This window comes from Xiphias gladius, chromosome 7, assembly GCF_016859285.1.
Source record: "Xiphias gladius isolate SHS-SW01 ecotype Sanya breed wild chromosome 7, ASM1685928v1, whole genome shotgun sequence".
In the NCBI taxonomy this organism is placed as follows: Eukaryota; Metazoa; Chordata; class Actinopteri; order Istiophoriformes; family Xiphiidae; genus Xiphias; species Xiphias gladius.
In genome coordinates, this window is record NC_053406.1 from 28,337,324 (window position 1) to 28,362,684 (window position 25,361).

The 25,361-nt window shown below is 43.4% G+C and overlaps 2 protein-coding genes across 6 annotated transcripts in view; both read left to right on the forward strand.

Annotated features, from left to right (window-relative positions):
* capns1b (calpain, small subunit 1 b) overlaps nt 1–8,668 on the forward strand; it is a 13,538-nt gene extending 4,870 nt beyond the window's left edge. For all 4 annotated transcript variants that reach the window (XM_040129873.1, XM_040129871.1, XM_040129872.1 and 1 more), the window contains 7 exons: nt 3,510–3,567; nt 3,718–3,782; nt 4,625–4,693; nt 6,311–6,389; nt 6,494–6,610; nt 7,423–7,481; nt 8,224–8,668. In XM_040129873.1, the coding sequence (XP_039985807.1) occupies nt 3,510–3,567; nt 3,718–3,782; nt 4,625–4,693; nt 6,311–6,389; nt 6,494–6,610; nt 7,423–7,481; nt 8,224–8,250 (474 nt within the window). In that variant the 3' untranslated portion in view covers nt 8,251–8,668. The remainder of the gene's footprint in view (nt 1–3,509; nt 3,568–3,717; nt 3,783–4,624; nt 4,694–6,310; nt 6,390–6,493; nt 6,611–7,422; nt 7,482–8,223) is intronic.
* A 2,249-nt stretch (nt 8,669–10,917) lies between these two features.
* On the forward strand, nt 10,918–25,196 carry zgc:101731 (SNARE_SNAP25N and SNARE_SNAP23C domain-containing protein). Of its 2 annotated transcripts, none has more exons than XM_040130424.1 (8): nt 10,918–11,023; nt 14,527–14,762; nt 16,275–16,316; nt 18,586–18,634; nt 19,469–19,586; nt 22,008–22,154; nt 22,417–22,561; nt 24,102–25,196. In XM_040130424.1, exons 2-8 carry the CDS (start codon nt 14,691–14,693, stop codon nt 24,165–24,167), a joined length of 639 nt encoding a protein of 212 aa, XP_039986358.1. In that variant the 5' UTR covers nt 10,918–11,023; nt 14,527–14,690; the 3' UTR covers nt 24,168–25,196. The 2 variants fall into 2 exon arrangements, with proteins under 2 accessions (XP_039986358.1, XP_039986359.1); XM_040130425.1 differs by lacking the exon at nt 19,469–19,586 and adding an exon at nt 21,024–21,135 and having other exon boundaries at nt 24,102–25,195.
* The last annotated feature ends 165 nt before the right edge of the window (nt 25,197–25,361 follow it).

Consider the following 25,361-nt stretch of genomic DNA (forward strand, 5'->3'; position numbering starts at 1 on the left):
TCTCGCGTAGAAAACTGCAGCGGAGGACTCGAACGCACGGGTTCAGTCAGAGCTTGAACCACCAACCCGTCTGCCGCTGGTTTGCAGTCTGAGGGTCACATGACCGCAGGCCTCACGGCAAACCGCGCACGCGACGGCGCAGACTTTGATCTGTTCTGTAATTACAGTGTGATGAGCTGTTTACATCAGCCTCTACGCTGAGCGGAGGGTCCGGCTAAGAACCGAGCTTCGAAATGTTGGCGGCTCGCGACAAACAGCTGGTTGGTCTTAAAATTATCCAGTGACTCACAGGACAAAGAACAGAAATGAGAGAAAAATCTGAAAACATGAGCCTAGTTCTGCGTAGCGGGGTTTTCTACTCGTATCGTGTTAATCCTCTCAGGACCCTCCAGATTGATCCTGGTACCCCTTGTTGTGGATCCCCACCCCTATTTGAGACCGCTGGTCTATGGTGCATCTATGTCAAAACAATCGGGAAAACGCCAGAGTCGCCATGTTGTCGCCTCATTGTGTAGTGTTTCCCTGATGTTGTATCGCATCACCGCGATTCCTGTTCCTGGACATGTGCGTGGACACTTTTCCATTGAGGAAAACAGGAAGCGCGGCGCTTGTGTGTGGAGGCCGACTGTTCTCCTCCTCCGACTACTCAACCGTCGACCCGATTTCGAACGTCAGAGGTGATTTGGCTGCTCGTGAACTTTTGACTTATATTTTTAAAGGTCCGTGTCGCTGCCGGTCTGTCTTTCTTTCTTGCTCTCCACCCGACCCTCCATCACTCGCCACACCTGTCCGCCTGACGTCTGCTGCATTCCTAACTCCAAACCCCACCCTCCGCTGCCCCCGTCCCGCCTCTGTCTGCCTCCCTCTCATTGTGACACCGGGCAGGTTCCGTCGCTCCTACCGGTCCGATCACCACCTGTTCTGGAATATCCAGCGAGGCGAGGCGACAGCAAACGAAAAGACAGAAAACTCAGCCGTTCAGCGCAGGCCCTTGGAGAACCCCGTAGAGATTTAACTTCTCTCTGTGGTCCTCCAAACTCAGCTGTACCCAGGGGGCCCCTGGTCAAGCACTGAAAGAACTCTCTGTTTCTGCTCTCAGAGAGTGATGACACGGTGAAGCACGTACCGGGGCCAAACAGAGCCAACAGGGTGATTCTCGAGCAGCTGCGTTGAAGCCTTCCGTCAAATTTCGGGAACAAAGTTATATGCTCGTATCAGGGTGTATCCAGCCTTTTTTTTGGGGGGGTTGTCAAAGAATCTGTCTGGAAACAGACAAAGGGAGTTTGAAAGGCCGAACTGACATCACCTCATCTCTGTCAGGACGTTTTTAAGATGCCATTTTAAGCAGCAGTGGGATTCCCCGGCTTGTGAAACCTGATCAGAAAGAGCTGTCAAGTGTTTTCTTTAAAATTTCACAAATGCTAAATAATTGTTGACTGAAGCTTTAACGCAGTGCAGGCTGGTTTCTCTTTACTTTTCAGTAAACTATACTCAATCAAACTAGGGGGTTTATTTTTGTTTGTTTGTTTTGCTTTTTTGTGTTTTGCATTTTTTCATGAGTGAATTAGACGGTTGTGTGGCCACAAAGTACAATTGGCAGCCTTGGGGGGGACGGAGGTGGAGTATAAAACTCTACTCATTTCTATGGATCAGCTGGACTTCAAATACAGTGTGTCAGTCTGTGGCGAAGATAAACAGTGAATCCATTTATTTTGTCCTCTGACAAACATGTGGAAACATCAGAGTCGGCTTCAGGGTGTGTTAGACAGCCAGAGAGCTCTTTCTCTGCATTCCTGCCATTGTCTAGAAGGGCAGCACTCGTGCTTTTGGGGGCGTTGTAATATGTGTGTATGTCTATGTCTGTGTGTGTGTGTGTGTGTGTGTCAGAAGTTTTTCTCTGACTCATCCGAGGGGTGTGTGCACCAGTTAGACCAGAACTCACCCAGCTCTAGTTGGGTGGGTTTTTTTTTTTTTTTTTTCCTCTCTCTAAACCAACAGCAGAAACAAGGGTGATGATGAAGACAATGAGGAAGGCTGTAGCAAAGTGTCCGCCTGACCCCACCCACCTGGCACTGCTCCGGGCGGGTGGGGTCAGGCGGCCGTGCTGACTGCCGACTGTCTGGAAACTTCCTGCTAACTTTTTAAAGGCACAAGCCCCGGGTCTGTCGTGGCAGTGGCTCAAAAGCCAAAGCTCGACGGGGAAGAGGGTCTGGGGGATTTTCAGGATTTGAAGTCACAAAATCAGGAATTGATCTTTAACCCCTTGGCATCCAGTTTCCCCCTTTTACTTCCCAGTGGCTTTAAGGCTGTTAAAATCATCTTATTCAACACTGTCTGACTGTATCATTTCATCAAGTAGAAATATTCCAGATGTAATTTTAGAAGCTTTTCCACAAAATTCAGCCTGACATTTTTGGTGTCTTTTGGAAACATTTTGATCTCCACTAGAATTTAACTAAAGTTTGTGGGGGTCAACCAGAGTTTGGCTGCACAGCATGGGTTTTCATATCGACTGAGCCAGCTGGACCTCGGTCGGGCTCAAGTTATTAAAGCGGGTTATCTGTGAGATGAGTGTATTTCTGCACATTGTACTTGCTCTATAAAGAGAGAATATGCTGCCCTGGCGTCAGAGGAGATTCAAGTTACAGTTAAAGCAAAAGCAGACATACTGTTTAAGTCTGAGAGGACACTTGTAATCCTTTTTCACCAGTTACTTTATGATCTCATGATTTGTTCCGATCTTCTAGAAAATAGAAGAAAGTGAGAGTAACTTCTTTTGTGATCACACGGATCACGAGAAGGAAAAAAAAAAAACAACTCAAAGAGTTTATGGTGGTAAAATAATTCAGTGGTCACGACAAAATTCTTTGGACAAAAAAGTCCTCGTCCAGGTCAGGAAACTCTAAGACGGCTTTCTGGTGAACCAGTTGTCTCGAGATTACGGGTTGACGCCACACAATAACTTCCTCCTGCTCATGGGGAAATCTTTACCAAACTTCCCTCTGGCCCTTATAATTTCAGTCGAATCCATCTTTGCTCACACGCGCGCATGGTTTCACCACGAAAATATTTCTATTAAAATTAGAATTTAGTGAAGAAATTGATAGAAGCGAAGAGAGAAAATACCACAGTGCCGTAAAAGATCCCGGTGTCCAGAGATTGCGTGGTGTTGCTTCACAGTGTTTTAGCAACGTGCCGTTGGCAACAGGCAGCAAGAGAGTTGGAGAGTTGTTCTGAGCCCGGACCCTGGTCATGTTTTTTTTTTTTTTCCTTTCAGCGATGAGTCAGAAACTGGAAAAATATCAAAAGGAAATAAAAGGAAACAGCTTTAGTTTAGTTTGAGTCACACCAAGATCAGCCATGACTCACTTTGTTTGTGGGGCTTCCTCTGTGGAAAAAAAAACAAAAACAGTGAGAACACCCGTACTAATGTGTGTGTGTGTGTGTGTGTGTGTGTGTGTGTGTGTGTGTGTGTGTGTGTGTGTGTGTGTGTGTGTGTCTTTTACCAGGACATGGAGGTGAGCCCCAAAGAGCTGATGGACATCCTCAACAAAATCATTTCCAAACGTGAGTCCTCTTGTCTTCTCTATAATAAATGAAGCGGAGATGAGTCAGGTATTGATCATGTGCTGGTTTACTGACTGGCAGTAACGTCTGTGTCCAATAAATATGCAACTAAACCGAACTGCGCTAAAAGTCATTGATCTCTTGTTTCAGATGGAAACCTGAAGACTGACGGTTTCAGCATTGAGTCCTGCAGGAGCATGGTTGCCGTCATGGATGTATCCTTCCAGGAAAATAAAACACAGTACAGTACCAGTGAAACTGGGTATTACTGTATATCATTATTAGCAGTAGTGTCAGTAACAGTGCTAGAAGCAGTAGCAGCACCAGCAGTGGCAGGAGTAGTAGGGAAATCAGAAGCAGCAGCAGTAGCAGTGCTAGTGGCAGTTCCAATAGTAGCTGTAGTAGAGGAAGGAGAAACTCTAGCAGTAGCAGCTGTAGAAGTAGAAGTAGCAGGAGCATTAGTAATAATACCAGTAGTAGCCATGGTAAAAGTTGCAGTAGCAACAGAAGCAATAGCTGTAGCAGCAGTGGTGGCAGCAGTAGCAGTAGCCGTAGCAGCAGTAGCAGTAGTAGCATTAGTAGTATCTGCAGCAGTAGTAGCAGCAGTAGCAGTAGCAGCAGTAGTAGTAACAGCAGTAGTAGTAACAGTAGCAGCAGTTGTAGTAGCAGTAGCAGTATTAGTAGCAATAGCAGTAGTAGTAGCATTAGTAGCAGCAGTAGTAGTAGTAGCAGTATTAGTAGCAGTAGTAGCAGTAGCAGTAGCAGTATTAGTAGCAGCAGTATTAGTAGCAGTAGTAGTAGCATTAGTAGTAGCATTAGTAGTAGCTGTAGTAGTAGTAGTAGCAGTAGTAGTAGCAGTAGTAGTAGCAGTAGTAGCAGTAGCAGTAGCAGTATTAGTAGCAGCAGTATTAGTAGCAGTAGTAGTAGCATTAGTAGTAGTAGTAGCAGTAGTAGTAGTAGCATCAGTAGCAGTAGTAGCAGTAATAGTATTGGTAGTAGTGGCAATAACACATGTTTACTAGTTTTTGAGTTTGAACTTTGACCCCTCTCCCTTCAGAGTGACAGCACAGGAAAACTGGGCTTCCATGAGTTCAAATACCTCTGGAACAACATCAAGAGATGGCAGGTCAGTTCATGTCCTGTCCTTTCTTCTTCTTCTTCTTCTTCTTCTTCTTCTTCTTCTTCTTCTTCTTCTTCTTCTTCTTCTTCTTCTTCTTCTTCTTCTTCTTCTTCTTCTTCTTCTTCTTCTTCTTCTTCTGCTTCTTCTTCTTCTTCTTCTTCTTCTTCTTCTTCTTCTGCTTCTGCTTCTGCTTCTGCTGCTTCTTCTTCTTCTTCTTCTTATGCTGCTTCTTCTTCTTCTTCTTCTTCTTCTTCTGCTGCTTCTTCTGCTTCTTCTGCTTCTTCTGCTTCTGCTGCTTCTTGTTCTTCTTCTTCTTATGCTTCTTCTTCTTCTTCTTCTTCATCTCCCTCTTCTTCTTCTTCTTTTCATTTTTTTTCTTCTTCTTCTTCTTCTGCTTCTTCTTCTTCTTCTTCTGCTTCTGCTTCTGCTGCTTCTTGTTCTTTTTCTTCTTATGCTGCTTCTTCTTCTTCTTCTTCTTCATCTCCCTCTTCTTCTTCTTCTTTTCATTTTTTTTCTTCTTCTTCTTCTTCTCTTCTGCTTCTTCTGCTTCTGCTTCTGCTTCTGCTGCTTCTTGTTCTTTTTCTTCTTATGCTGCTTCTTCTTCTTCTTCTTCTTCATCTCCCTCTTCTTCTTCTTCTTTTCATTTTTTTTCTTCTTCTTCTTCTTTTTCTTCTGCTTCTTCTTCTTCTTCTTTTTCTTCTGCTTCTTCTGCTTCTTCGTCTTCTTGTTCTGCTGCTTCTCGTTCTTTTTCTTCTGCTGCTGCTTCTTCTCCTTTTCTTTTCTTCTTCTTCTTTTCTTCTTCTTCTGCTTCTTCTGCTTCGTTTTTTCTTCTTCTGCTGCTTCTCATTCTTCTTCTTCTTCTCCTTTTCTTCTTCTTCTTCTTCTTCTTCTTCTTCTTTTTCTTCTGCTTCTTCTGCTTCTTCGTCTTCTTGTTCTGCTGCTTCTCGTTCTTTTTCTTCTGCTGCTGCTTCTTCTCCTTTTCTTTTTCTTCTTCTTCTTTTTCTTCTGCTTCTTCTGCTTCGTTTTTTTCTTCTTCTGCTGCTTCTCATTCTTCTTCTTCTTCTCCTTTTCTTCCCCTTCTTCTTCCTCTCCCTCTTCTTCTTCTTTTCGTTTTTTTTCTTCTCCTGCTTCTTCTTCGTCTTCTAATTCCTCCTCAGCTTTTAGTTTCACTTAGCTAAAGAAGTGTTACCCCAGAGAACTGACCGTGGCCTTTTAACTAAAATGATTGTTAAATGCAGCCGCCATATGAAAAATACACACACAAACAAACACACATGGCACAGACATAACATTCACGTGAAACTGTTTCAGAGAGGTGTCGTTTCCATTGTGTGATGATTTTGGAGGCTGCGGCTCGTGTTGCCGTTGCATTTTACTGCGTTAAGTCCACGGGTGTTTCTATTATTTTCTCCAGGCCATTGATATCAATGACGGTAGGCTACATAATAGAAACACCTCCCTGTATAATGCAATACTGTTCAACAGCACCACAAACTACATCCCCCAAAATGATCACACAGTTCAATCAAAACCTCTCTAACACAGTTTCAGTAAAAACATTATGACCTTCGTGAAGGAGGATTAATTCGATTGTTGTTTGATCATTTGTTTGTTCGTCTCCAGGGTATCTATTTATCCCATGACGCGGATCGTTCAGGTGTGATTGGCTCTGACGAGCTGCCGAAGGCCTTCAAGTCTGCAGGTGAGAGACCTCGCGCCGTGCGTGAGCTAATTAAACCAGGAAAATCGTTTCAGTCTGAACAGAGTGTAAAGTTTTACGCTAATCGTGCTCGTGTGTGTGCGCAGGTTTCCCTCTCAATGATCAGCTCTTCAAGCTGATTATTCGTCGCTATTGTGACGAGCATGGCGACATGGACTTTGACAATTACATTGGCTGCCTGGTGCGACTGGACGCCATGTGCAGTGAGTCTCTCTCCCGCTCCTCACCTTCCTCACCCTCTCTCCTCTCTGATTTTAGCTACTTTTTGAAGAAGGAGGCGACTGGTCTGATTTTATTTGGACTTTTAGACCATAATATCTCATCTTTTCCAGTTTCTGCTGCTTGCATTGAGTGAAACCTTCTGTTTATAGGTGCATCACTGCATCAAAAGATGATACGTTAAACGTGTCATGCATCATTTTATACACGTTTTATATACAATATCAGCCATTTGACATTTGGTATCTTTTGAACCTTCATAAGAATTTAAAATAAGGTTTTTAAAGCTTGTGTAGATTTTAGCAGAAATCATACTTTATGCATCCTGATTTAATATTTGTACTGTAAGTGATGGGGGTTCGTTAAAGTGCCTGTGATGTTGAATGTTTAGATGAAAGTTCAAAGAAAAGACTGTGTCCTCCGGCTGTTTCTCTTCATCTGTGAAGAATATCTGAGGCGTAATAAATATCATAGCTCCTTCCGTTTCTTTTCTTTTCTGCATAATTGGAATCTGCGCTTTAAAGAGCTATGTCTTCAATTTGCAACAAAATATAAAAAACGTCCATCCGCCTATTTAACATCAAGTAGGTATAGTAAGAGTTCAATCTGTGGAGTGACAGCTTTTCTTTTAAAAAAGTGGCCGTCTGTCTTCAGTTTGTGCTGTCGAGCTTCTTGACAGCGCATCAGGAACAAGCTACTCTTTCAAATGTTCAGTAATCATTATTGACTTGTTTCAATATTAATATAACTGTACTAAGTCATTAAACACGGTAAATGATGTATGCGTGTCCTGCAGGAGCCTTTAAGACCCTGGATAAGGACAACAGCGGCTCCATCGACCTGGACATCAAGGAGGTAAAGCACAGTTTAGTTCACTTTCACAGAATTCACCCATAGACAAGGATTTTGTGTTTGGTTTCAGAAGTGGTGGAGGTGGAAAGTTTAAAACAAACCAAAAAAAAAATTATGATGAAATTGGTTGCTGAACTTTCCATGATAATGATAATATAACAAACAGAAATGTGAACTGCTGTATTGTAATCCTGCTTAACATCACTTTCCTTTATGGAAACCTGATACTTCAGTTTTACGACGGACTTTGTGTTTAACTGTCTTAGTTTTGACTGATGTTCAACTCTAGCATATTCTAGGACAATATTAAAGGATTTTTTTCCACCAATAAGAAGTTAGCTGGAACACCTTTTTTCAGCCCCGAGCCGCACACAGCCCCAGCAGCCTCACTGGTACGGTAGCACAGCCTGTATGTAGCCTGAGAGGCGATACCCAGGGCAGTTAAAGGTCGGTTCACAGGTCATTCAGTGCCGCTCGTACAGTGATAACTGAAGGCACAGCGGCGGGTGGGATGGTTTTTATCACTTCAGACTCCTCCCATCGTTCTCCCGACCTTCAGGGAGACTCAAAGAAAACAAATCTGAAACAATAAGAGTGAGAGGGACAGGAGTAGGGTTTTTAAAAAGTGGAAATTACGCCCACGCCCGCTGAGAAGGGACAACATCCAGTGATCAGGTGACGTTTCCAAAAACCTTTTCCATGCAGATTCTGTGACACTGACGCTCTGCCCCTCTCTGTCTCACAGTGGCTTCAGCTGACGATGTATTCATGAAGTGACGGAGGGAAGCTGCTCCTCATCATAAACTTCTCTTCTTTCATTCGATCACTCTCTTCCTCTCATTCCACTCTTTACATTCCTGTGTGTGTGCTCACGGATGCGTCATCATGTTTGAAAGCCCACCGTCTCCATGGTAACGGGACCAAAATGCCAGCGTAGAGCTAAAGTCAAGGGAAAAAAAATCCAACTCGGACCAAAGTCGAGCCGATGCTGCACTTGCACTGTCCTGCTGCTGCCAGGCGGCGGCGCTACAGCGTCCCCATGCTACAGATTTCTATATTTAAGTTCTTGATTTCTATTAGGCCGAAACTGTTTGTGGAATTGACTCTGAATGTTTAACATAATAAAGTGACACGACAGACACAACTGACATTTAATTGTTGTTGTGGCTGGTTGTGGGTGTGACACCTTCTTCCACTGGATTTTCTGTTTTTGTGCAAGTTGCGTTTCTCTGCATCTGGTTTCTTTCATTCCAAGTCAGTTCAGCAATGGCGGCTATTGATGCTCATAGTAACTGCCTGCAACAAAGGGGTAACGTCTGATGCGTTACTTTCAGTGTGGCAGAAAAGGGCTCCCAGACGGTGAGTGGTTAGAACAAAAAAAAATGGAAAAAACTTTGAAGTGGTTCAAGTCTGGATCACTTGTGAGATTGTAAGACACAGAAAAATATCTGAACTGTCCACTGACTGGTTTCATTTCTTGTCCTTTTTAAGCTCACATCATTATGACAATGTGTAACAGCTACAGTATAGTTTGTGTATTGGATTGACACCACAAACGTATGGAATAGAATTTTTATAAGAAAGATATAAATTAAAGTGGTTTAACTGAGATTGTTTGTTGAGTTTATAGTGATATTAATGTAGTGGTATTTGTCTTTCAATTGACTTTACCTCCAATTAATGTCCTAAAACCAGAGTCTTTTTAAGTCGTATCCCATTTAAAGTAATGGCCCTGCTTTTTGTAACCTCATTCTTCTGGGGCCGAAGCTTATGCCAGCACGAATAGTTTATTTTGTATAACCTTTATTAAACCACAAAAGCCTCATTGAGATTAAAGTTTCTCTTTTATGAGAGTCCTTGCCATGAAAAGCAGCAATGGCAGAGTTAGAGGACAAACAACAGGCAAAGACAGATAACACAAAAATTTTTAACAAAATCAAAATTGAATGTAATTGTTAAAAAAAATTATATGCTAATACAAATATGTAAAAGATTTCGGAGTACTTCCTGGACAGGTCGTCAGTTTGTCACAGGCTGGGGTGTAGCCGAGAAACACCGAAGTCATTATCAGCCCCGAAGGCAAAACACCCAGCTCTTCAGCATTTTTTGGCTGGACCACAATAGCGGGGCCAGCCCAATAAACGCCAATGTCCGTGACTGACTGACTGATAAACTGATGAAGTTACACCATTGGTCAGCCGAATGCCGTGTGACCGAGTGCTGACGTTACATTGGCCGTTGCTCTCTCAAAATGAAATGGCGCGAACAGTTTGTCGGGTCATCAGGGGTGTGGTTACAGGCAGCGTTGCCAACTTAGAGCCTTTGTAGCTACATTTACCGACTTTTCAGACCCTTTTGGAGACTTTTCTCCTAAAAAAGCACCCAGCGACAAATCTAATCTGACTTTTTGGACAAAAGTTAGCTTTTTTGAGACGAGAGTCGCCGGTATTGCCCCGTGAGCACGAGGTCGGGCTTTCCCTCCACAGTCCCACCTCTCTATGCGTCTCGTTCAGTTGACCACACGGCAGCTGACAACCACTAGTGTAACTGTTTAAATCAGTCGTTTGTCCACAGGTTTATACATGCAGCGGGTGTCTGTGTTGAGCATCAGGTTGGGAAGGTTGGTTTACTGTCCATTTTGTCCCTGATCTTGGTTTTGGTGTAAGTTCAGAACCTGTGATGTTTAATGTGGTAAGGTCCATGTGCCCGACCTGGGGGTCAGGAGAAAAGCGTCGCAAGATGAACCATAACTCGGCTACTCAAAATTATGATTCTTCTCAAAACGTAGCTTTCTATATTTGGAATTTTCCCGATTATTTTAGCGCTCGAGGCGTCAAAAATGATTAGAATAAAACTGAAGAAAACAACAGTAGATGTATGATCATCCCATCATTCTGAGACGTCGCCAGACAAAAAAGTTGGTAACCGTTGGTTTAGATGATGAAAATCCACTCTGCTTCAGATCACGTGGTCAAAAATGACTCTTTTTGTACGTATAGTGATGAAAATTAGAATTTTTTTTTTTTTAGTATTAACTAATGTGAATCTCATATGAGTTCAAGCTGAGTTTTTAATGTCTTGCATCGTATCTGATGGGAAAAGTAGTATTTCCATAAAGAGGACCAACAGTGGTATTTAGCATTGGTTTTATATTCTGTAGAGACTCTGTATCATTATCATGCTGTTTTTATGTCTTGTGTCCCACCTACAATACTCTCATTGAATATAATGTCCTAGTAATATCAGGCCCACTCGCAGCAGCAACTAACGCAATCCCACTTTAACGCTACGACTCCAGCATCCTCGAGGCAAAGCCGCGGTTTCGGTGTGCGATGTGTGTCCGGTGATGGGCGGGGCCGGTGCGGAGGAGCCGGGGGGGGGCGGGGGGAGCGGGGATGCTGAGCGGGGGTAAAGGTAGAGGCAACAGGTTTCGGCCGCGGGCTGCGGGCGACTTGGTGCGACGAATCTGTACCCAAAAAAACAAAACAAACCAAAAACCAAAAAAGAAAACCGCCAACGAGAATCTGAAGAAGAGCGGATGAAAGGTAGGAGGCCTGATTTATCTCTTATCTTCCCGCGAACATCTGGTCCGACTTCAGGTTCGTGTGAAAGCAATAAATGAAGGTGTCTCCGGATGGACCGCGTTTCAGTAGCAAAAGAAAAACCCTCGCAGGTGCGTGTTCAGCTTGGAGTTAGGGAGAGTGTTGAAACATGATTCAGTCCATTTCAACGGGGGGAGAAGAGATTTTGAGCCCAGCCAACATTAAAGGAGGAAAAAGTCCTGCTCAAACCCTGAAGATATTGTGTTAAAGTAAAGTCAAGTTTAACATGCGACCGTCATAACTGAATGACATCTCTACCTGAGGGTGTGTGTGTCTGCCTAGTTCCTCTGTGTAGTCAACAGTCAACAGTGAGTGTGTTTCACTGCAGATGGACAGATCTGTCTTTCAGTCGCCTGTGTGTGACAGTGCCTTTCCTGATACGGCTTTCTGGAGACCAGTACCACCTGATTCATCATCATCATCTTCTTCTTCTTTCTTCTTTAAATTCCGAACCTGCAAATTTGAAATAAACAAGAATGACTAACAGGAGTAATTTCCTCTCTATGCTGATAAAAAAACAAGATTAAAGAGTCAAAGATAGAGTGGAAGTACCTTGTATTGGCGGGCAGAGCGGCGCGGGGGCAAAGTGTAGGTTTACGGTGTCACAATGTGCACCAGGTGGCGGGGAAGGCTCCATTCTTTACTATCTGCTTACTCACAAACCGACTGTTGACACCGTGAGATGCTGACGTCCTCCCGCTGGGGTTTTAATGCGCACGGTGCCGGGCGGATTTGGGAACTCTGAACCGCGGCGAGATTAACTTCTTATTCATCACAGGTCGCTTTCAGAGTCGTCGCCAACGCCGCTGTTGTCTTGCTGGTCGAATGCTGAGGGGTCACAGACGAAGAAGGCCCAGACCGAGTCTGACCGAACTGCCCGAGCTTCGACGCCATCGCTCTTTCTAAAGGCGCTTCTGCTGCTGGCGGTGTGCAGAGGGCTTTAACTGCCTCAAGCTGCGGTTCCTGTCACAGTCATGAGATGCTGGTCCCAAGCAAATGTGACCGGAATAAAAAGAAAGAAAAAGGCGCTTCGACTTCTCTCGTCTTCCTCTAATAAGACTTTTTTTAGAAGCTCAACATTTCACTTTGTCTTACACGTTTGTGCCTTGGTTGAGTTGAGATCTAATGCATTGTTTCCTTCAATGCATTGCGGGTTTAAGGAAGCGCTGAAGCCTGGCGGGCGCAGCCTGCTTACTCATTTCTTATTGGCTGACGGGTCTTTGTATAAATCGTATAACAGGACACCGTGAACGTCCCGTCGGCAGTTTAGCAGTTTAGCATTTTTGACAACAGTCCTGGTGATTTCTTACTGCTGCACTTCTCCGCTTTTGCCCGAGTTTGGCTTTTCTGCCCCACGTTCCGACAACAGATTATTCTCGAGCGTGCAAAAATCTGCAGAAAGTCAAAGGTCGTCGTGACTGAAAGCAAACATGGAACGCTGCGTACAGACTGGTTATTGCAGTCATTCATGTGGAGATCATAATGCTGGAGTGCGAATGAACGCAGCCGTACTATCTCAAGGGCACTTGAATGTTTTTGGGCTGCGGACGTGTTCATTAGTGCTTAAACAATTGAGTTAAGCGATTAGTTCGACGGGTTTCTATCGTTCATAGCTGATTGGTTGTTTACGTCCGACAGCCAGAAAAAATACAATTTCCGTGCCCTGGTGGGACACTGACATTGTGGGGACGTCTGATCATCTAATTAGAGAGGAGAGAGAGTAATTATAAAGCCAAGGAGAGATTCATCTTATATACAGTGTAGGCTTTGTAGTTTTGACAGCAGCCGGCCGTGTCTCGGTCGTGCTGGTGTTAAAAAAAGAAAGGTTGGCTGTACAGGCTTGTTGTGATGTGTCTCTAGACGGACTGGAAAATCTGAAATTCATCAGTGCCGCAATTTCAGTCATAGATTTGTCCTGGAAAACTCAAAAAAGACCTGCAGTGTCTCCGAAGAATGATTAACTAGCACCAGAATAACGAACGGGTCGTCATATAAACCCAGCATCAGACCCAACCAAATATCCGAATTTCTCAAATCAAAGTCGGTTATTCTTGATATGAGAAAATCTGCTTCTACAGCATCTGGATAATTTGGGTCAGACTTCAAACTGGGAGCTTGTTGTTACAGTGCAAGGCTGAACAGCAGTGAGAGTTGATCCTGTGACTGACTGCGGAAACAATCTGATCAAAACCAGGATTCGCAAATTCATCGTTTTACTTTTAATCGATTTACTGACATGCTCACATCTAACGTTTGGTCTAGGAGCTGAAAATGTGGTTCTCCCAAACCAGCAGAAACTACGCCTGCTATCAAGTGAAAGTATCTTCCAGGTTTCCAGTGCAGTTTTACCAGTTTCAAGAATTCTCTGAAAACAGACGGGAACTTTAAAATGGACAAAATTTGGGAAGGAACATAAGAAATAAGTGGATCCAGATTAGCTGCTATTTGTTTTTTCAACCATAAAGGAAGCATTTTGAGCCGTGTTGCTCAAAGAGAGTGAATATGGGTGGACTGGGATGTTCCGAAATGATTGTAGAGGACAGTTTCAGGCCGGTTGTATTCTTTTACTGCCCACAAACAACTAGCTCCGTGGCGTGTGTGGTGTAACGGGTTGGTTGTCAGGAGAACCGGCACCTGGAAGCCTACAATTACTGGCATGGTTTCTCTGGGGTTACAGTCCCACTGCAGCTACGATGAAAACACTCGTGAGAGTGCTGATCTCTGTTGATCTCACACACAGTGGAGCTACGAGAGACAGCGAGACCTAAATCTACGACTGGTGTCAACACGTTCAGGGAGTAATAACTAAGGCACAAATTATTTTACGACACCAATTCAAGCCTGTCTTGTTAAGCTCCAAGTCTATTTATTTACCGATTGTAAGAGAGAATCGTTGTTAGGTATCCCCAACGATGATTATTATTTTGTAATATCAAAAAAGAGTCAGTACAAACACAAGATAACTATTCACTGAACCTAAATGTCGTGTATTGTATTCAGCACTGGATAGATTTTTCTTAATCACAAGAAAATGAAACAGGAGACATAGTCGTCCATGATCTCTCTGATCTTGCACCTTGAGTTTGAAAATCTCTCTGAGGACTTTGAGTGCTACAGTCAGGTCAGAAGTGATGATACTTGCCGTTTGGTAAATCTGGCAGGAACGTGTTTCATTTAAACAGAAATCCCAGTAGCAAGGAATGTGTGCAAGAGTAGCGACTGTTTGATAGGTTTGAATTGTTTTAAGGTTTTTTTTTAGTACCCAGGACTCCCTAGAAAACAGTATTGCCGCTGATTGGATTTTCCTGGTGGAATAAAGTAAATTGAATTGAAGTGGACTGTTTTTACATTGATGTGAACCTTGTCTGTTTGTCTGTCAGATTGTTTCTCTGGTCAATTCTGTTGTCAGTCACTGTAAATAATCATGGCGTCACTTGGCCCTCCAGGTGCCAAAACCGCCTGATGCTGCAGCCTAATCTGGTCACCTGGGACTGAAAACACACACACACACACACACACACACACACACACACACACACACACACACACACACACACACACACACACACACACACACACAGTAACAATCACACGAGCGTGTTTGTCCAACATGGCTTCAGACCCGCCCATCTTGACAGAGCTGGAGGAGCTGCAGAGGAGAGCCAATCAGGTCACAGATGAGGTAAGTGATTTTTTTTTTTTTTTTTTTCTAGAAGATCTAAATGACTTCCCCACTAGTAAATAAACACTTTATCAATGATTAAAAACACACTTCAAGTTGTACATTACAGGGGTTTGCCCCTCAACGTAGTGACAGATGAACACTGACTGTAAAGTAGCCGCACAAAGCCGCCAATTTAACTTCACTCTCTGTGTCCTGGAAATACTCAGAATGCACCTGCTTTAGTTTGAGGAATAATAAATGAGAATAAAGTACTCTGCATGTGATCGGATCAACTTTTGACCAGTCAGAGCTGATTAATTCCAAAGCACAAACTTCTGTCTGCGGGCAGCACAAAGAAAGCTCATGGGGATTAGAACAGTGTCTTGGAACGAAAGAAACAAAAGATTCAAAATAAACTACATAAAACACCAGAGACCGGTTTAGTGTTGGCGTCAATGTCCCTTTAAAGGACACCTGGCTCACCTGGTTGCCATAGAGTCCTCAGCAGCGAAACATCAGGCATGGATGAGCTCATGCGGGCCGGTGCTTAACACACACACACACACACACACACACACACACACACACACACACACACACACACACACACACACACACACACACACACACACACACACACACACAGAGACACACCCACCCTGGGGTTTAAAGGCTACTGTAGGTCAAAGCCATTTGTCACTTCATCATCCCATTGGTGGGGAAGTCCCCGGGGATTGACATGATATTTAAACAACACATGCACGTACACACACACACACACACACACACACACACACACACACACACAGTGAGGGGTGGAAAGAAAAGGAGAGAGAATTACCTTTCGTGACTGCAAACACAGGTCATGACATCTGCTGTTTGTTGACTTTCTAAAGGTTCAGGGCAAAAGAGCCGTTAAAGATCCGATCTGTGTATTTTTGACTAAATACGTATATATGTGTGCTCACATTGCCGTTCCCATAAACAAGAGTTTTATATACAATTGATATATAAAACCTTTTGTGCATTATTCAGTTGATCGTGAGTAAACACCTGTCGATTAGCTTTGGAAGAGGTAGGCTCTAATTCTGAGTTTTGACTGAACATTTTTAGGCACCATTCTGGAAAAAACGATGGTTGTGTTTGGTTTAAAGAGCAGCTATTGAGTGTAGCATTTCAACTCCGTCTCTATTTTTACCTACAATTAGAGCCAAATTAAATAGTTGTTTCCAGGACAATTCCAAGGACATTATTAGGAATTCACAGAATAGTTAAAATAAAATGTTAACCATTTTTTTGGTAGAGAAAATGTGATTCTGAGTTATACAAAGTCAGGGAGACGTCAATGAATTTTACATCAGTTTAACTGTGGCAACCATGATAGAGCTATACTATTGCCTGGAACCAGTAATTTCATTATCTGAAAAAACTACGATTAAAAAAGATTTATTTATGTAGCTCATCGGAAATTGTATTTATTGCTATTTGAATACAAAGTATATGGAATTGGCCTTTTTTTGTGTCTTTCAGTCCCTGGACAGCACAAGGCGAATGATGCAGCTGGTTGAAGAGGTGAACACACACACACACACACACACACACACACACACACACACACACACACACACACACACACACACACATATATATATATATATATATATATATATATATATATATACACACACACACACACACACACACACACACACAGTGGCTTCAGAAAGTATTCAGGGTCCCTTCATTTTTTGCACACTATGTGTTGTAGGTTTAATTTTAATCTTAAATGGATAAACTTGCCATTCTTGTTCATCTACACTCCGTAACCCACCGTGACAAAGTGAAAACATGTTTTTAGAAATGTTTGCAAATTTATTACAAAACTGAAATCTCCCATTTATGAAAGTATTCAGACCCTTTCCCGTGGCACTCCAGGTTGTGGGAAGGAGCATCCTGTTTGCTTTAATTATCCTTGAGATGTGTCTAGAACTTGATTGGAGTCCACCTGTGGCAAATTTAATTAATTGGACATAGTTTACAAAGACACACACCAGTCTTTATAAGGTCCTACAATTCACACTGCATAGATCAGAGTAAGGGAAACAACTATTTCTGAAGCTTTGAGTTTCCCCAGAAGCATGGTGGCCTCAATAATTGTGAAATGGAAGAAGTTTGGAACCACCAGGACTCTTCCTAGAGTTGGCTGTCCAGGAAGACTAACCAAGCAAGAAGGTCCTTGGTCAGGTAGGTGACCAAGCACCCAACTGTCACTCTAACGAAGCCTCAGGAGTCCTATGCAGAGATGGGAGAACCTGCCAGAAGGACGAACATCCCAGCAGCACTCTATTAATCAGGCCTTTACGGTGGAGTGGCTGGACTGAAACCACCTTGAGTAAAAGGCATATGACAGCCCACTCGGAGTTTGCCAAATGGTATTTAAAGGACCCTGAGAGCGTGTGGAAAAAGATTATCTGGTCCGATGAGACAAAAATAGAACCCTTTGGGCAGAACTCCAAACACCAAGCACTGCTCACCACCTGCAGCCATATACAGAGAGGTGCTTGAAGGAAACCTGCTCCGGAGTGCAGGTGACCTGAGACTGGGGCGACGGTTCACCTTTCAGTACGACAGTGACCCAAAGCTTACAGCCAAGACAACGCTGGAGTGGCTTCAGGGCGGGTCTCTGACTGCCCTTCAGTGGCCTGGCGAAAGCCCAGACTTTAGCCCCATAGAATATCTGTCGGGAGACCTGAAGATGGCAGTTCACAGACTCCTCTCATTCGATCGAATGGACCTTGAGAGGATCTGCTATGAGGAATGAGATAGACTGCCCAAATCCAGATCTGCAAAGCTTGTAGAGACTTGCCCAAGAAGACTCTAAGCAGCAATTGCTGCCAAATGGACTTGTACAAAGTACTGGATTTAGGGTCTGAATACTTTTACTTGTGAATGACAGATTTCAGTGAGCAAAAATGGGAATTTTATCCATTTAAAATTAAACCCGACAACACCAAGTTTGCAAAAAGTGAAGGGGTCTGATTATTTTCTGAAGCCACTGTATTTATGTAAAGCTGGAGCAACAGTGAGTCCTACAGAGACTGAAACTCAATCAGCCAGAGAGAGAGAGCAAACTTCATCATGAAGTTCATTATCATGTTAGTGTCATCATCTCTGCATTAGCCTCCTCCACTGTTGTTTCCACAACAGGAAATGCCCAAATATGTCTCGTCAAATGACTTTAAATAAGACAGATGTTGGGATGTGATGAACTTTAATTAATTTTAGGCTTTCACGTGTTTAAAACCTTGTGTGCGTGAGAGCAGAGATTACAAAGGGGTGAGACAGCAGGAAAGGGCTACGTACTGGTACTGCATGTACGGTAGCTAACTAGTTGAGCCGGGTATTAAAAATGGCTTATTTTTACATTAACTCGAACCATTTGACAAAGCACATAATAAGTATTTATGTTGTCTCTCACCCAGATAGTCATTGGTGTTAGTTTATTTATATAGAAAACAATTTGAAATTGCTGCTTTTTTTTTTTCCGTCAAAATAATGTGGAATAATGTAGAAATGGGCCAGAACTGTTCTGAAATCTCTCGCTAGTGTTTTGTTCAAGGATGCTTGAACGTCTGAGACAGATGGCTGCTGAGTTTTTGCCATCGTCTCTCAATGCGACTGCATCACCACTTGACAATCATATGTTATCTAGCTGTAGCAAGTTGACTTTGACTTGATTGAATTGAAACCGGCATGGCTTTTCAGAAGGAGGGAAATTATGCATCATGACAGCTTTTAGTCACTTGTTTTGTTTTTTTTTTTTATGTGCTCCGTCCTCCAGTGTAAAGATGCCGGGATCAGAGCTTTGGTTATGCTGGATGAACAAGGAGGTAATCAGTTCTACTTTGTCACTCTTTAAATTCTTTTTAAACCTTTTTTCGAATGTTCTGTAGAATAGAATTGTTTTTTTTTTTTTTCAAGGAACAAGGTCGTGAGTTAAAGTAATGCCCCGGTATTTTAAGATATTTGTTTACTGAGAGGTAGACGAGAAGATCCTTTTAAGATCCTACTTTAATCTTTGTGTGTTCAATGCCGTTACTCTAGTTTTGTGAAGTGTCTAACCTAGTTTAGCAGAAAGACAGGAAGCAATGCAAACTGCTAGTCTACATCAAAAAAGCAACGGCAAAATTGTTCTATTTACTTATTATTTGTTTTGTTTCAGTAGCGGTTTGACAAAGATTAACATGGATTGTTTTTTCATCGTAATATCGCGCTTTGAAGACAAAATTGTGTTCGCTGGTGACAATATTACGCCGTGACACCTCAGAAAAAGTAAAAATACTACACACAGCTGGGGAATTCTCACATTCATTATTACCTGACTGACCAAGTTAGCCTCTCGCCATCTTTCCAGTGTTTTCACTGAACTATTTGTCCAGGTTTAGAGAACTGATAACTGATAAGACCTCTCCGTCAGTTCACGTGCACTGGAAGCTGTTGTATGAATCTATACTATGTTTGAAGACGTGTTTGAGGCCTACTCGAGGCCCTTCTCTGATTTGAGCTTTGGTTTCTGGGGATTGTAGGCACGGTCTGCACATGTCGGTCTGTATGCTCTCGACCAATCAGATCACTCGGGGGAAACCATCTGTCGTACACTGTCTGTCTCCACTGTTGTTACAACACCATAAAACCCACCACCATAAAACTCCTGTTCCTAACAGAGCAGTTGGAGCGTACTGAGGAAGGCATGGACTCCATCAACAGGGACATGAGAGAGGCAGAGAAGAATCTGACAGACATGGCCCAGTGCTGTGGTCTGTGTATGTGGCCAATCAGGAAGTAGGTCTGGTTTCCGCGATCCGCACCGGCACCAACCCAACTGGTGGCTTTAGAAACCCATACTGGTGCCCAGTTCCATTAAATGCAGCTTCAAATAAGGTGTATATTGGAGTTTGATACCATAACAAGAGCGCCACCAATCGAATTTACTCGTCTATTCCATTCATCCACCCGACAATTTTCCATGCTACCCTATCAACATGGAAGAGTTGGAAATTCCACAAGCTACGCTAACACCGACAAAATGAGAAAGTTTGATTTACACCAGGTTAAAAAAAAAAGTGCTGTTGGTCTTAAAAACTCTTGCCATCAAAGTGGTTGAACTAAGACTGTCAGATGACAGATAGTTTATGCTGCTTTAATGCCTCCCTCAGTGCCGTTGACTTGATCAGCAAGGGGCTTAAGTTACATTACAAACCATCCTTTGCCAAAATGTTGTGCTCTCAGTCTTGTGCAGTCTCTCAGTCTGCACAACTCTTTGGGGCTATTCTGTAATACACAGAGTCCACTCAAGGAGGCCATATAGTACGTACATGGTTACACATGTAAGAATAAAAAAAACAGAAATAAAGTAAGTGGAAAGTGACAGTCGTTGACCAGTGATTAAAATCAAACTCTGCGTAGATATAAATACAATAAAGAAGAAGAAATTTTAACTACCTAAATACATAAACACTGAAAAATACTCAATAGCTACTTGAATGTAGTCACAAACCTAGCAAGACTGGCTAACTCTTTTTAGCTCTTTATATTATATTTAGTTTTGAAGAAAGTACAGAACAGTACATTAGTCCTCCTCAGGTCCAATCTTACATAACCACAGTACCCCTCAATCCAATTCAACCAAAAACTGAGGGAGGGGACACAATGGAACTGGGCATCAAGGCCAGAGTGCAAACATCCGTGATATCAGTGCACAATTTGGCTCAGCGCAGCCCAGTTTGGATCTGATTGCTCCAGTTCCGCAGAGCAATAGTTGGTGCAAAGTGACGTTATTTATGAGTTGTGGCTGCTTTTGGTTGGTTTTTAGTTTGGGGTGCCTCATGTTTAGTTGCTGGTTGCTGGGTTTTCAGTTCAGCTATAGGGTGTTTGGGAAATAGTTGGTGATTTTTCTTCTTTTTTGGATTTTGTTTTGCCTTCCTCGTCCACTCCCATCTACCACCCTCTCTCTCCATTCTTGGCACTTTTCGTCTTTTCTGCTCCTCGTCTTTCGCTCACCCTTTTCCCTGCCGGTTCTTCTCCCTTTCTCCTCCCTTTTCTCTTTCTCCTATCATCCTTCTTACCTCCTTGACCTCTACTGCCACCTCCTCTTCTTCCTCTTATACTTTCGCCCTCCTCTCCCACTTCCTTTCTCTTTCTTTTCTTCTTCCTGTCTGGCTCTTCCTCTCCTCCACCTTTGTCCTTGCTGCCCACTCCTCCATCCTCCTCCTCTCATAGAGCAGTTGGAGCGTATGGAGGAGGGCTTGGATCAGATCAACTCCGACATGAAAGAGGCTGAGAAAAACCTAACTGATCTGGGCAAGTGCTGTGGCCTCTGCTCCTGTGAGAAGTAGGTGGTGTGTGTGTGTGTGTGTGTGTGTGTGTGTGTGTGTGTGTGTGTGTGTGTGTGTGTGTGTGTGTGTGTGTGTGTGTGTGTGTGTGTGTGTGTGTGTGTGTGTGTGTGTGTGTGTGTGTGTTTGTTTGATTGACTGGTACACATATATCAGTGGAAAGTATATGATGCAGTCAGTTTTCTGTTGAAATTAAAGAATTAAAACACACACCCAGGTATTAAGGACACCTAGCTTAAACTATGTTAGGCTAAATAACAAACACCTCTCTGTGTAACGCGATGCAGTCCCACAGCACCACAAACTACATCCTCCAGGATTATCCTGCATTATCACACAGTCCGACTGTTGTATTAGACTGATGCCGTTTCAGCTAGGTGTACCCAATCAATTCCCAACTGAGCGTATTGCCTTCACGATATTTTCTGTTTGTTTGATTTGATTTGGTGTAGTTGACTAGACAGTGCACAGCGCAGATGGATAATGCATATTGATGGGTCAGATTTTGCTACACACACTTTGTTTATTAGTTACCGTAGCTCTCTTTTGTTGCCTGCTGGCCTTGCCGCTGTACGGATTTTCAGCTGTTTAGGTATCATCTTACATCGTGTTTGTCATCTGTACTGTATAAATAGACCACTGCTGTGCCCATACTGGAAAGCTACCATGGATGATTTACCGAACACTTTACACACTTTACATTAACAGACACTGAGACAACGGCAAAGCCTGTATTCCGGTAAATATACAAATAATGTATTCTAGCCATAGGATCAGTATGGGCTCAGTGTGGTTTTTGTCCATCTCATTAAACAGACCGAGATCAATGTTAAAAGACATTCATAAGGTCGTTCCTCTGTCTCTCTGTCAGACTCAAGGCCTTTGAGGAGAGCGGGGCGTACAAGGCAGTTTGGGGTGGAGCCTCTGGTCAGGATGGCGTTGTGTCCAGTCAGCCGCCATCGTCTCGAGTCGTTGACGAGAGGGAGCAAATGATCATGAGCGGAGGATACATACGGAGGTAGAGAGCGAGTAATACATGGGAGAGTTTAATGAAGTGTGTTATTGTAGGCAGCTGGGTGTCGTGTTAGGAGCGGCGTGGTGAGTGTTTGTGTTTGCTCTTCTCTGGAACAGGCTGACGTGTAATACTACCAGTCATCAGTTATATGGGCAGCTGGCCAAACACAGGACACCATCATAGACACACACACACACACACACACAAAATCGGACATCTTTAAACTATAAGTTAGCCGCCATGATGATTTTCCTGTCTGTCACAGGGTGACTAATGACGCCCGCGAGGACGAGATGGAGGAGAACCTGGCTCATGTCGGCAGCATCATCGGAAACATGAAGAGTATGGCTCTGGACATGGGCAACGAGATCGACACGCAGAACGTCCAAATCGAGCGCATACAGGGCAAGGTACGGCTGTCTCAAAATGACATGCACCAGATATCACCAGACATCAGCAAGTACATGACCAAAAGTCATTTCACGCCGCTAAATATAACCATTGGGTGAATAAGGACTTATTTCAGGTTAAAATCTCTATTCACCCACCACATCTGCTTATCCTGTGTCCTGGGTCAGAGGTCTCCAGTCCGTCACAGGTCTAACATATAGACAGACCACCAGTCACACTCAGCTTCGCGGCTTCCGCAGGCAATTCGCCGTCTCCGATGAACCTAACTGTAGGATGAAAAACCAGAGCGGACGCCGACGCGGCTTAATTTGAACCTAGAACCTTCTTGCTCGGAAGAGAGCGTCAATATGTGTACGGGTCATTTGTGTTTGCCCTAAAAAAAACCCAGGCCCATCAACGGGAAAGTAGCAGCGCGATCTTCTGTACAGGGCGAGTGGCAGCCTCGTATGGCAGAGACCGCCTGACTATTTTAAAACCCCGTGAGCTGGATTTGAGCTCTTCGCTGGCTACCACAACCAGGCTAGCAAGTTCCTTTGCTGTTAGCTAAGGTAAGGTTCCTGTAATATACAGTAACAACAAAAGACAAAATGGAAGTGTGACGGAACACGTCACTGAGTGTACAGAACCTCACCAAATATCATTAAATACCACCGATACTACAAAAACATAGACAGGAATTTTCCATATTTGCAACCATTCGGACCCCTCTGAACGGGTTCTTGTTAAAGTTCCCTTTGAACCCTTTCACTCATTTCACTTTCCTGCATCTGAGTGCGCACTGATCAAAACCGGCCACTAGAGGCGTCTCTCCCGGTTCTCTATCAGTTCTAACGGCTCTGTGTCAGCGTGTTCAGGGAGAACGAAGGGTAGCCTCAGTTTAGGACTGAAGAGTCGGGGATTTTAAGAGAGGGAGAGGGAGAGGGAGAGGGAGTGCCCGTAAAAGGACGTGAATGAAACAAACCACCGGACTTCTTTACGTAACAAATGCAGTAGATGTAGTTCAGGTTCAGGTTTTCGTTCAGAGGTTCTGCAGCACTGCAGGGGTCCGTCATTTCAGCACCACAGAAGCAACTGAACCGTGTCCGCTAGTAGTGGCTTTCTGGAATGAGGAGAGTAAATGTGTAATTGTGTCTCTAATGACGTGCTGACAAAGAAAAGAGAGAGAGAGAGATATGAAAGCAGCTCACTCCTACTTTAGTGCAGCGTTATGTGCTGAAAGATGTGATAAACCTATTTTTCCGTGAACAGAGCAGACAGATCCCCCACCAGCTAAGAACAAAGTTTTTTTTTAATTTTTTATTTAGTTTCATGTCAAAAATGTGTTTTTAAATTGATTGCTTTGGTTGTTTTTGGTTTTTTTGTTTTTGTTCATTCTGGATTGTAATGCTTGCACAGCCTGCTCTGGGAAGATGATTTTATTCAGCCATTGCAAAAAAGCAAACTTGATTTTGACAGATAGACAGAAATCGCCAATGGTTCTGTCCTCCAGGTTCTCATTAACATTTCCTGTTTCTTTTTCCTGTCTTCATCTGTCTGCAGACTATCCTCAATGTGTCCCGCATTGATGCTGCCAACCAGAAAGCTAACAATCTCATGAAACGATAGGAGCGCTCTGCCATTTCCCTCTTTTTCTACAAACTCATCCTGCTTGCACTTACAATGTCTTTTGCATGATGTGCCGATGTGCTGCCGCTGTTATTCTCTGCCTTACATAAGTCACTTGTTAGTTGTCTTTTCATGGTGTAAACATCCTGTAATATTATTGCTATCATATTCCTATAGAGACCATGAATCCATTATTCTCAGTAGTGAGGTTATAGCGACCTCTGGGGTGTTAATTAATCTCGTGTTGTAGTATTCCTGTTTATTCCTGTATTACTCTGAAACTCGTATGAGATATTTCTGAAATGTGTCAGAGGGTCATAATGGCTATTTTTTTTTTGTGAGGATTTCACGGCGAGGCCTTCGTCACTTTATATTTCACACTCCGCGTTTCCCCTCAAGGTGGCCTCTGTGGTCAGCCAGCAGAGAGTAAGATCATAGGAAGCTATAATGATCCCTGTGGGGAAACTGGGCCACTGCAGCAGCACCATCACCGCCAACAGCAGCAGAGAGCAGAATCAGGCGACACCAAATATGTAAAGTAAGAAACAATTTCAAAAGCTGAACACGTGCGGAACGACAGGGCGAAGAAGAGCGGCTTCGTGGGCCGGGGCGTGCATCTTAAGCCGATAAATGGCCATATTCTTCTTCCGAGGAAATAGAGGAATAGCTCTGTGTGTGCAGAATATATATCCAAATTTCAAAAAGGGAAAAAAAAAAAAAATCATCCACAGCTATCAGCAAGCAGTTTACTTCCCAGTGTAAACATCACAGCAGAACTCCAGAGCTGCCACCCCCTTTTCTCTAGTCTGAAATGTTCCATAATGGTTGAAACACGTGCATGAGGGCGCCCTCTGCAGGCCCGGCCGGGGATTGTCCAGAAGAAGGAAACACGTATTTGTCCCCAGAGGAGGATCTCTGGCGACACCAAGCGGACAAACGTGGAACCTGCTCTCCCCGGCCTCTCCATCTTCTTTCTTCTCCACGTTGATATAAAATGGTGGTGAAATGATGATGAATTGGTATGTGGGTTTTTTTTTTTTTTTTTTTTTTAATAACATCTTTCCATCATATTGAAGAGGAATCTAATATCAGGGTTTTTGCTGACACTGGCGAAACGCACATGGATCACAGCATTCCCTGAAAATGACATGCAATCTTTTTTTTTTTTTTGTGCTTTTGTGTCTGTTTTTCATA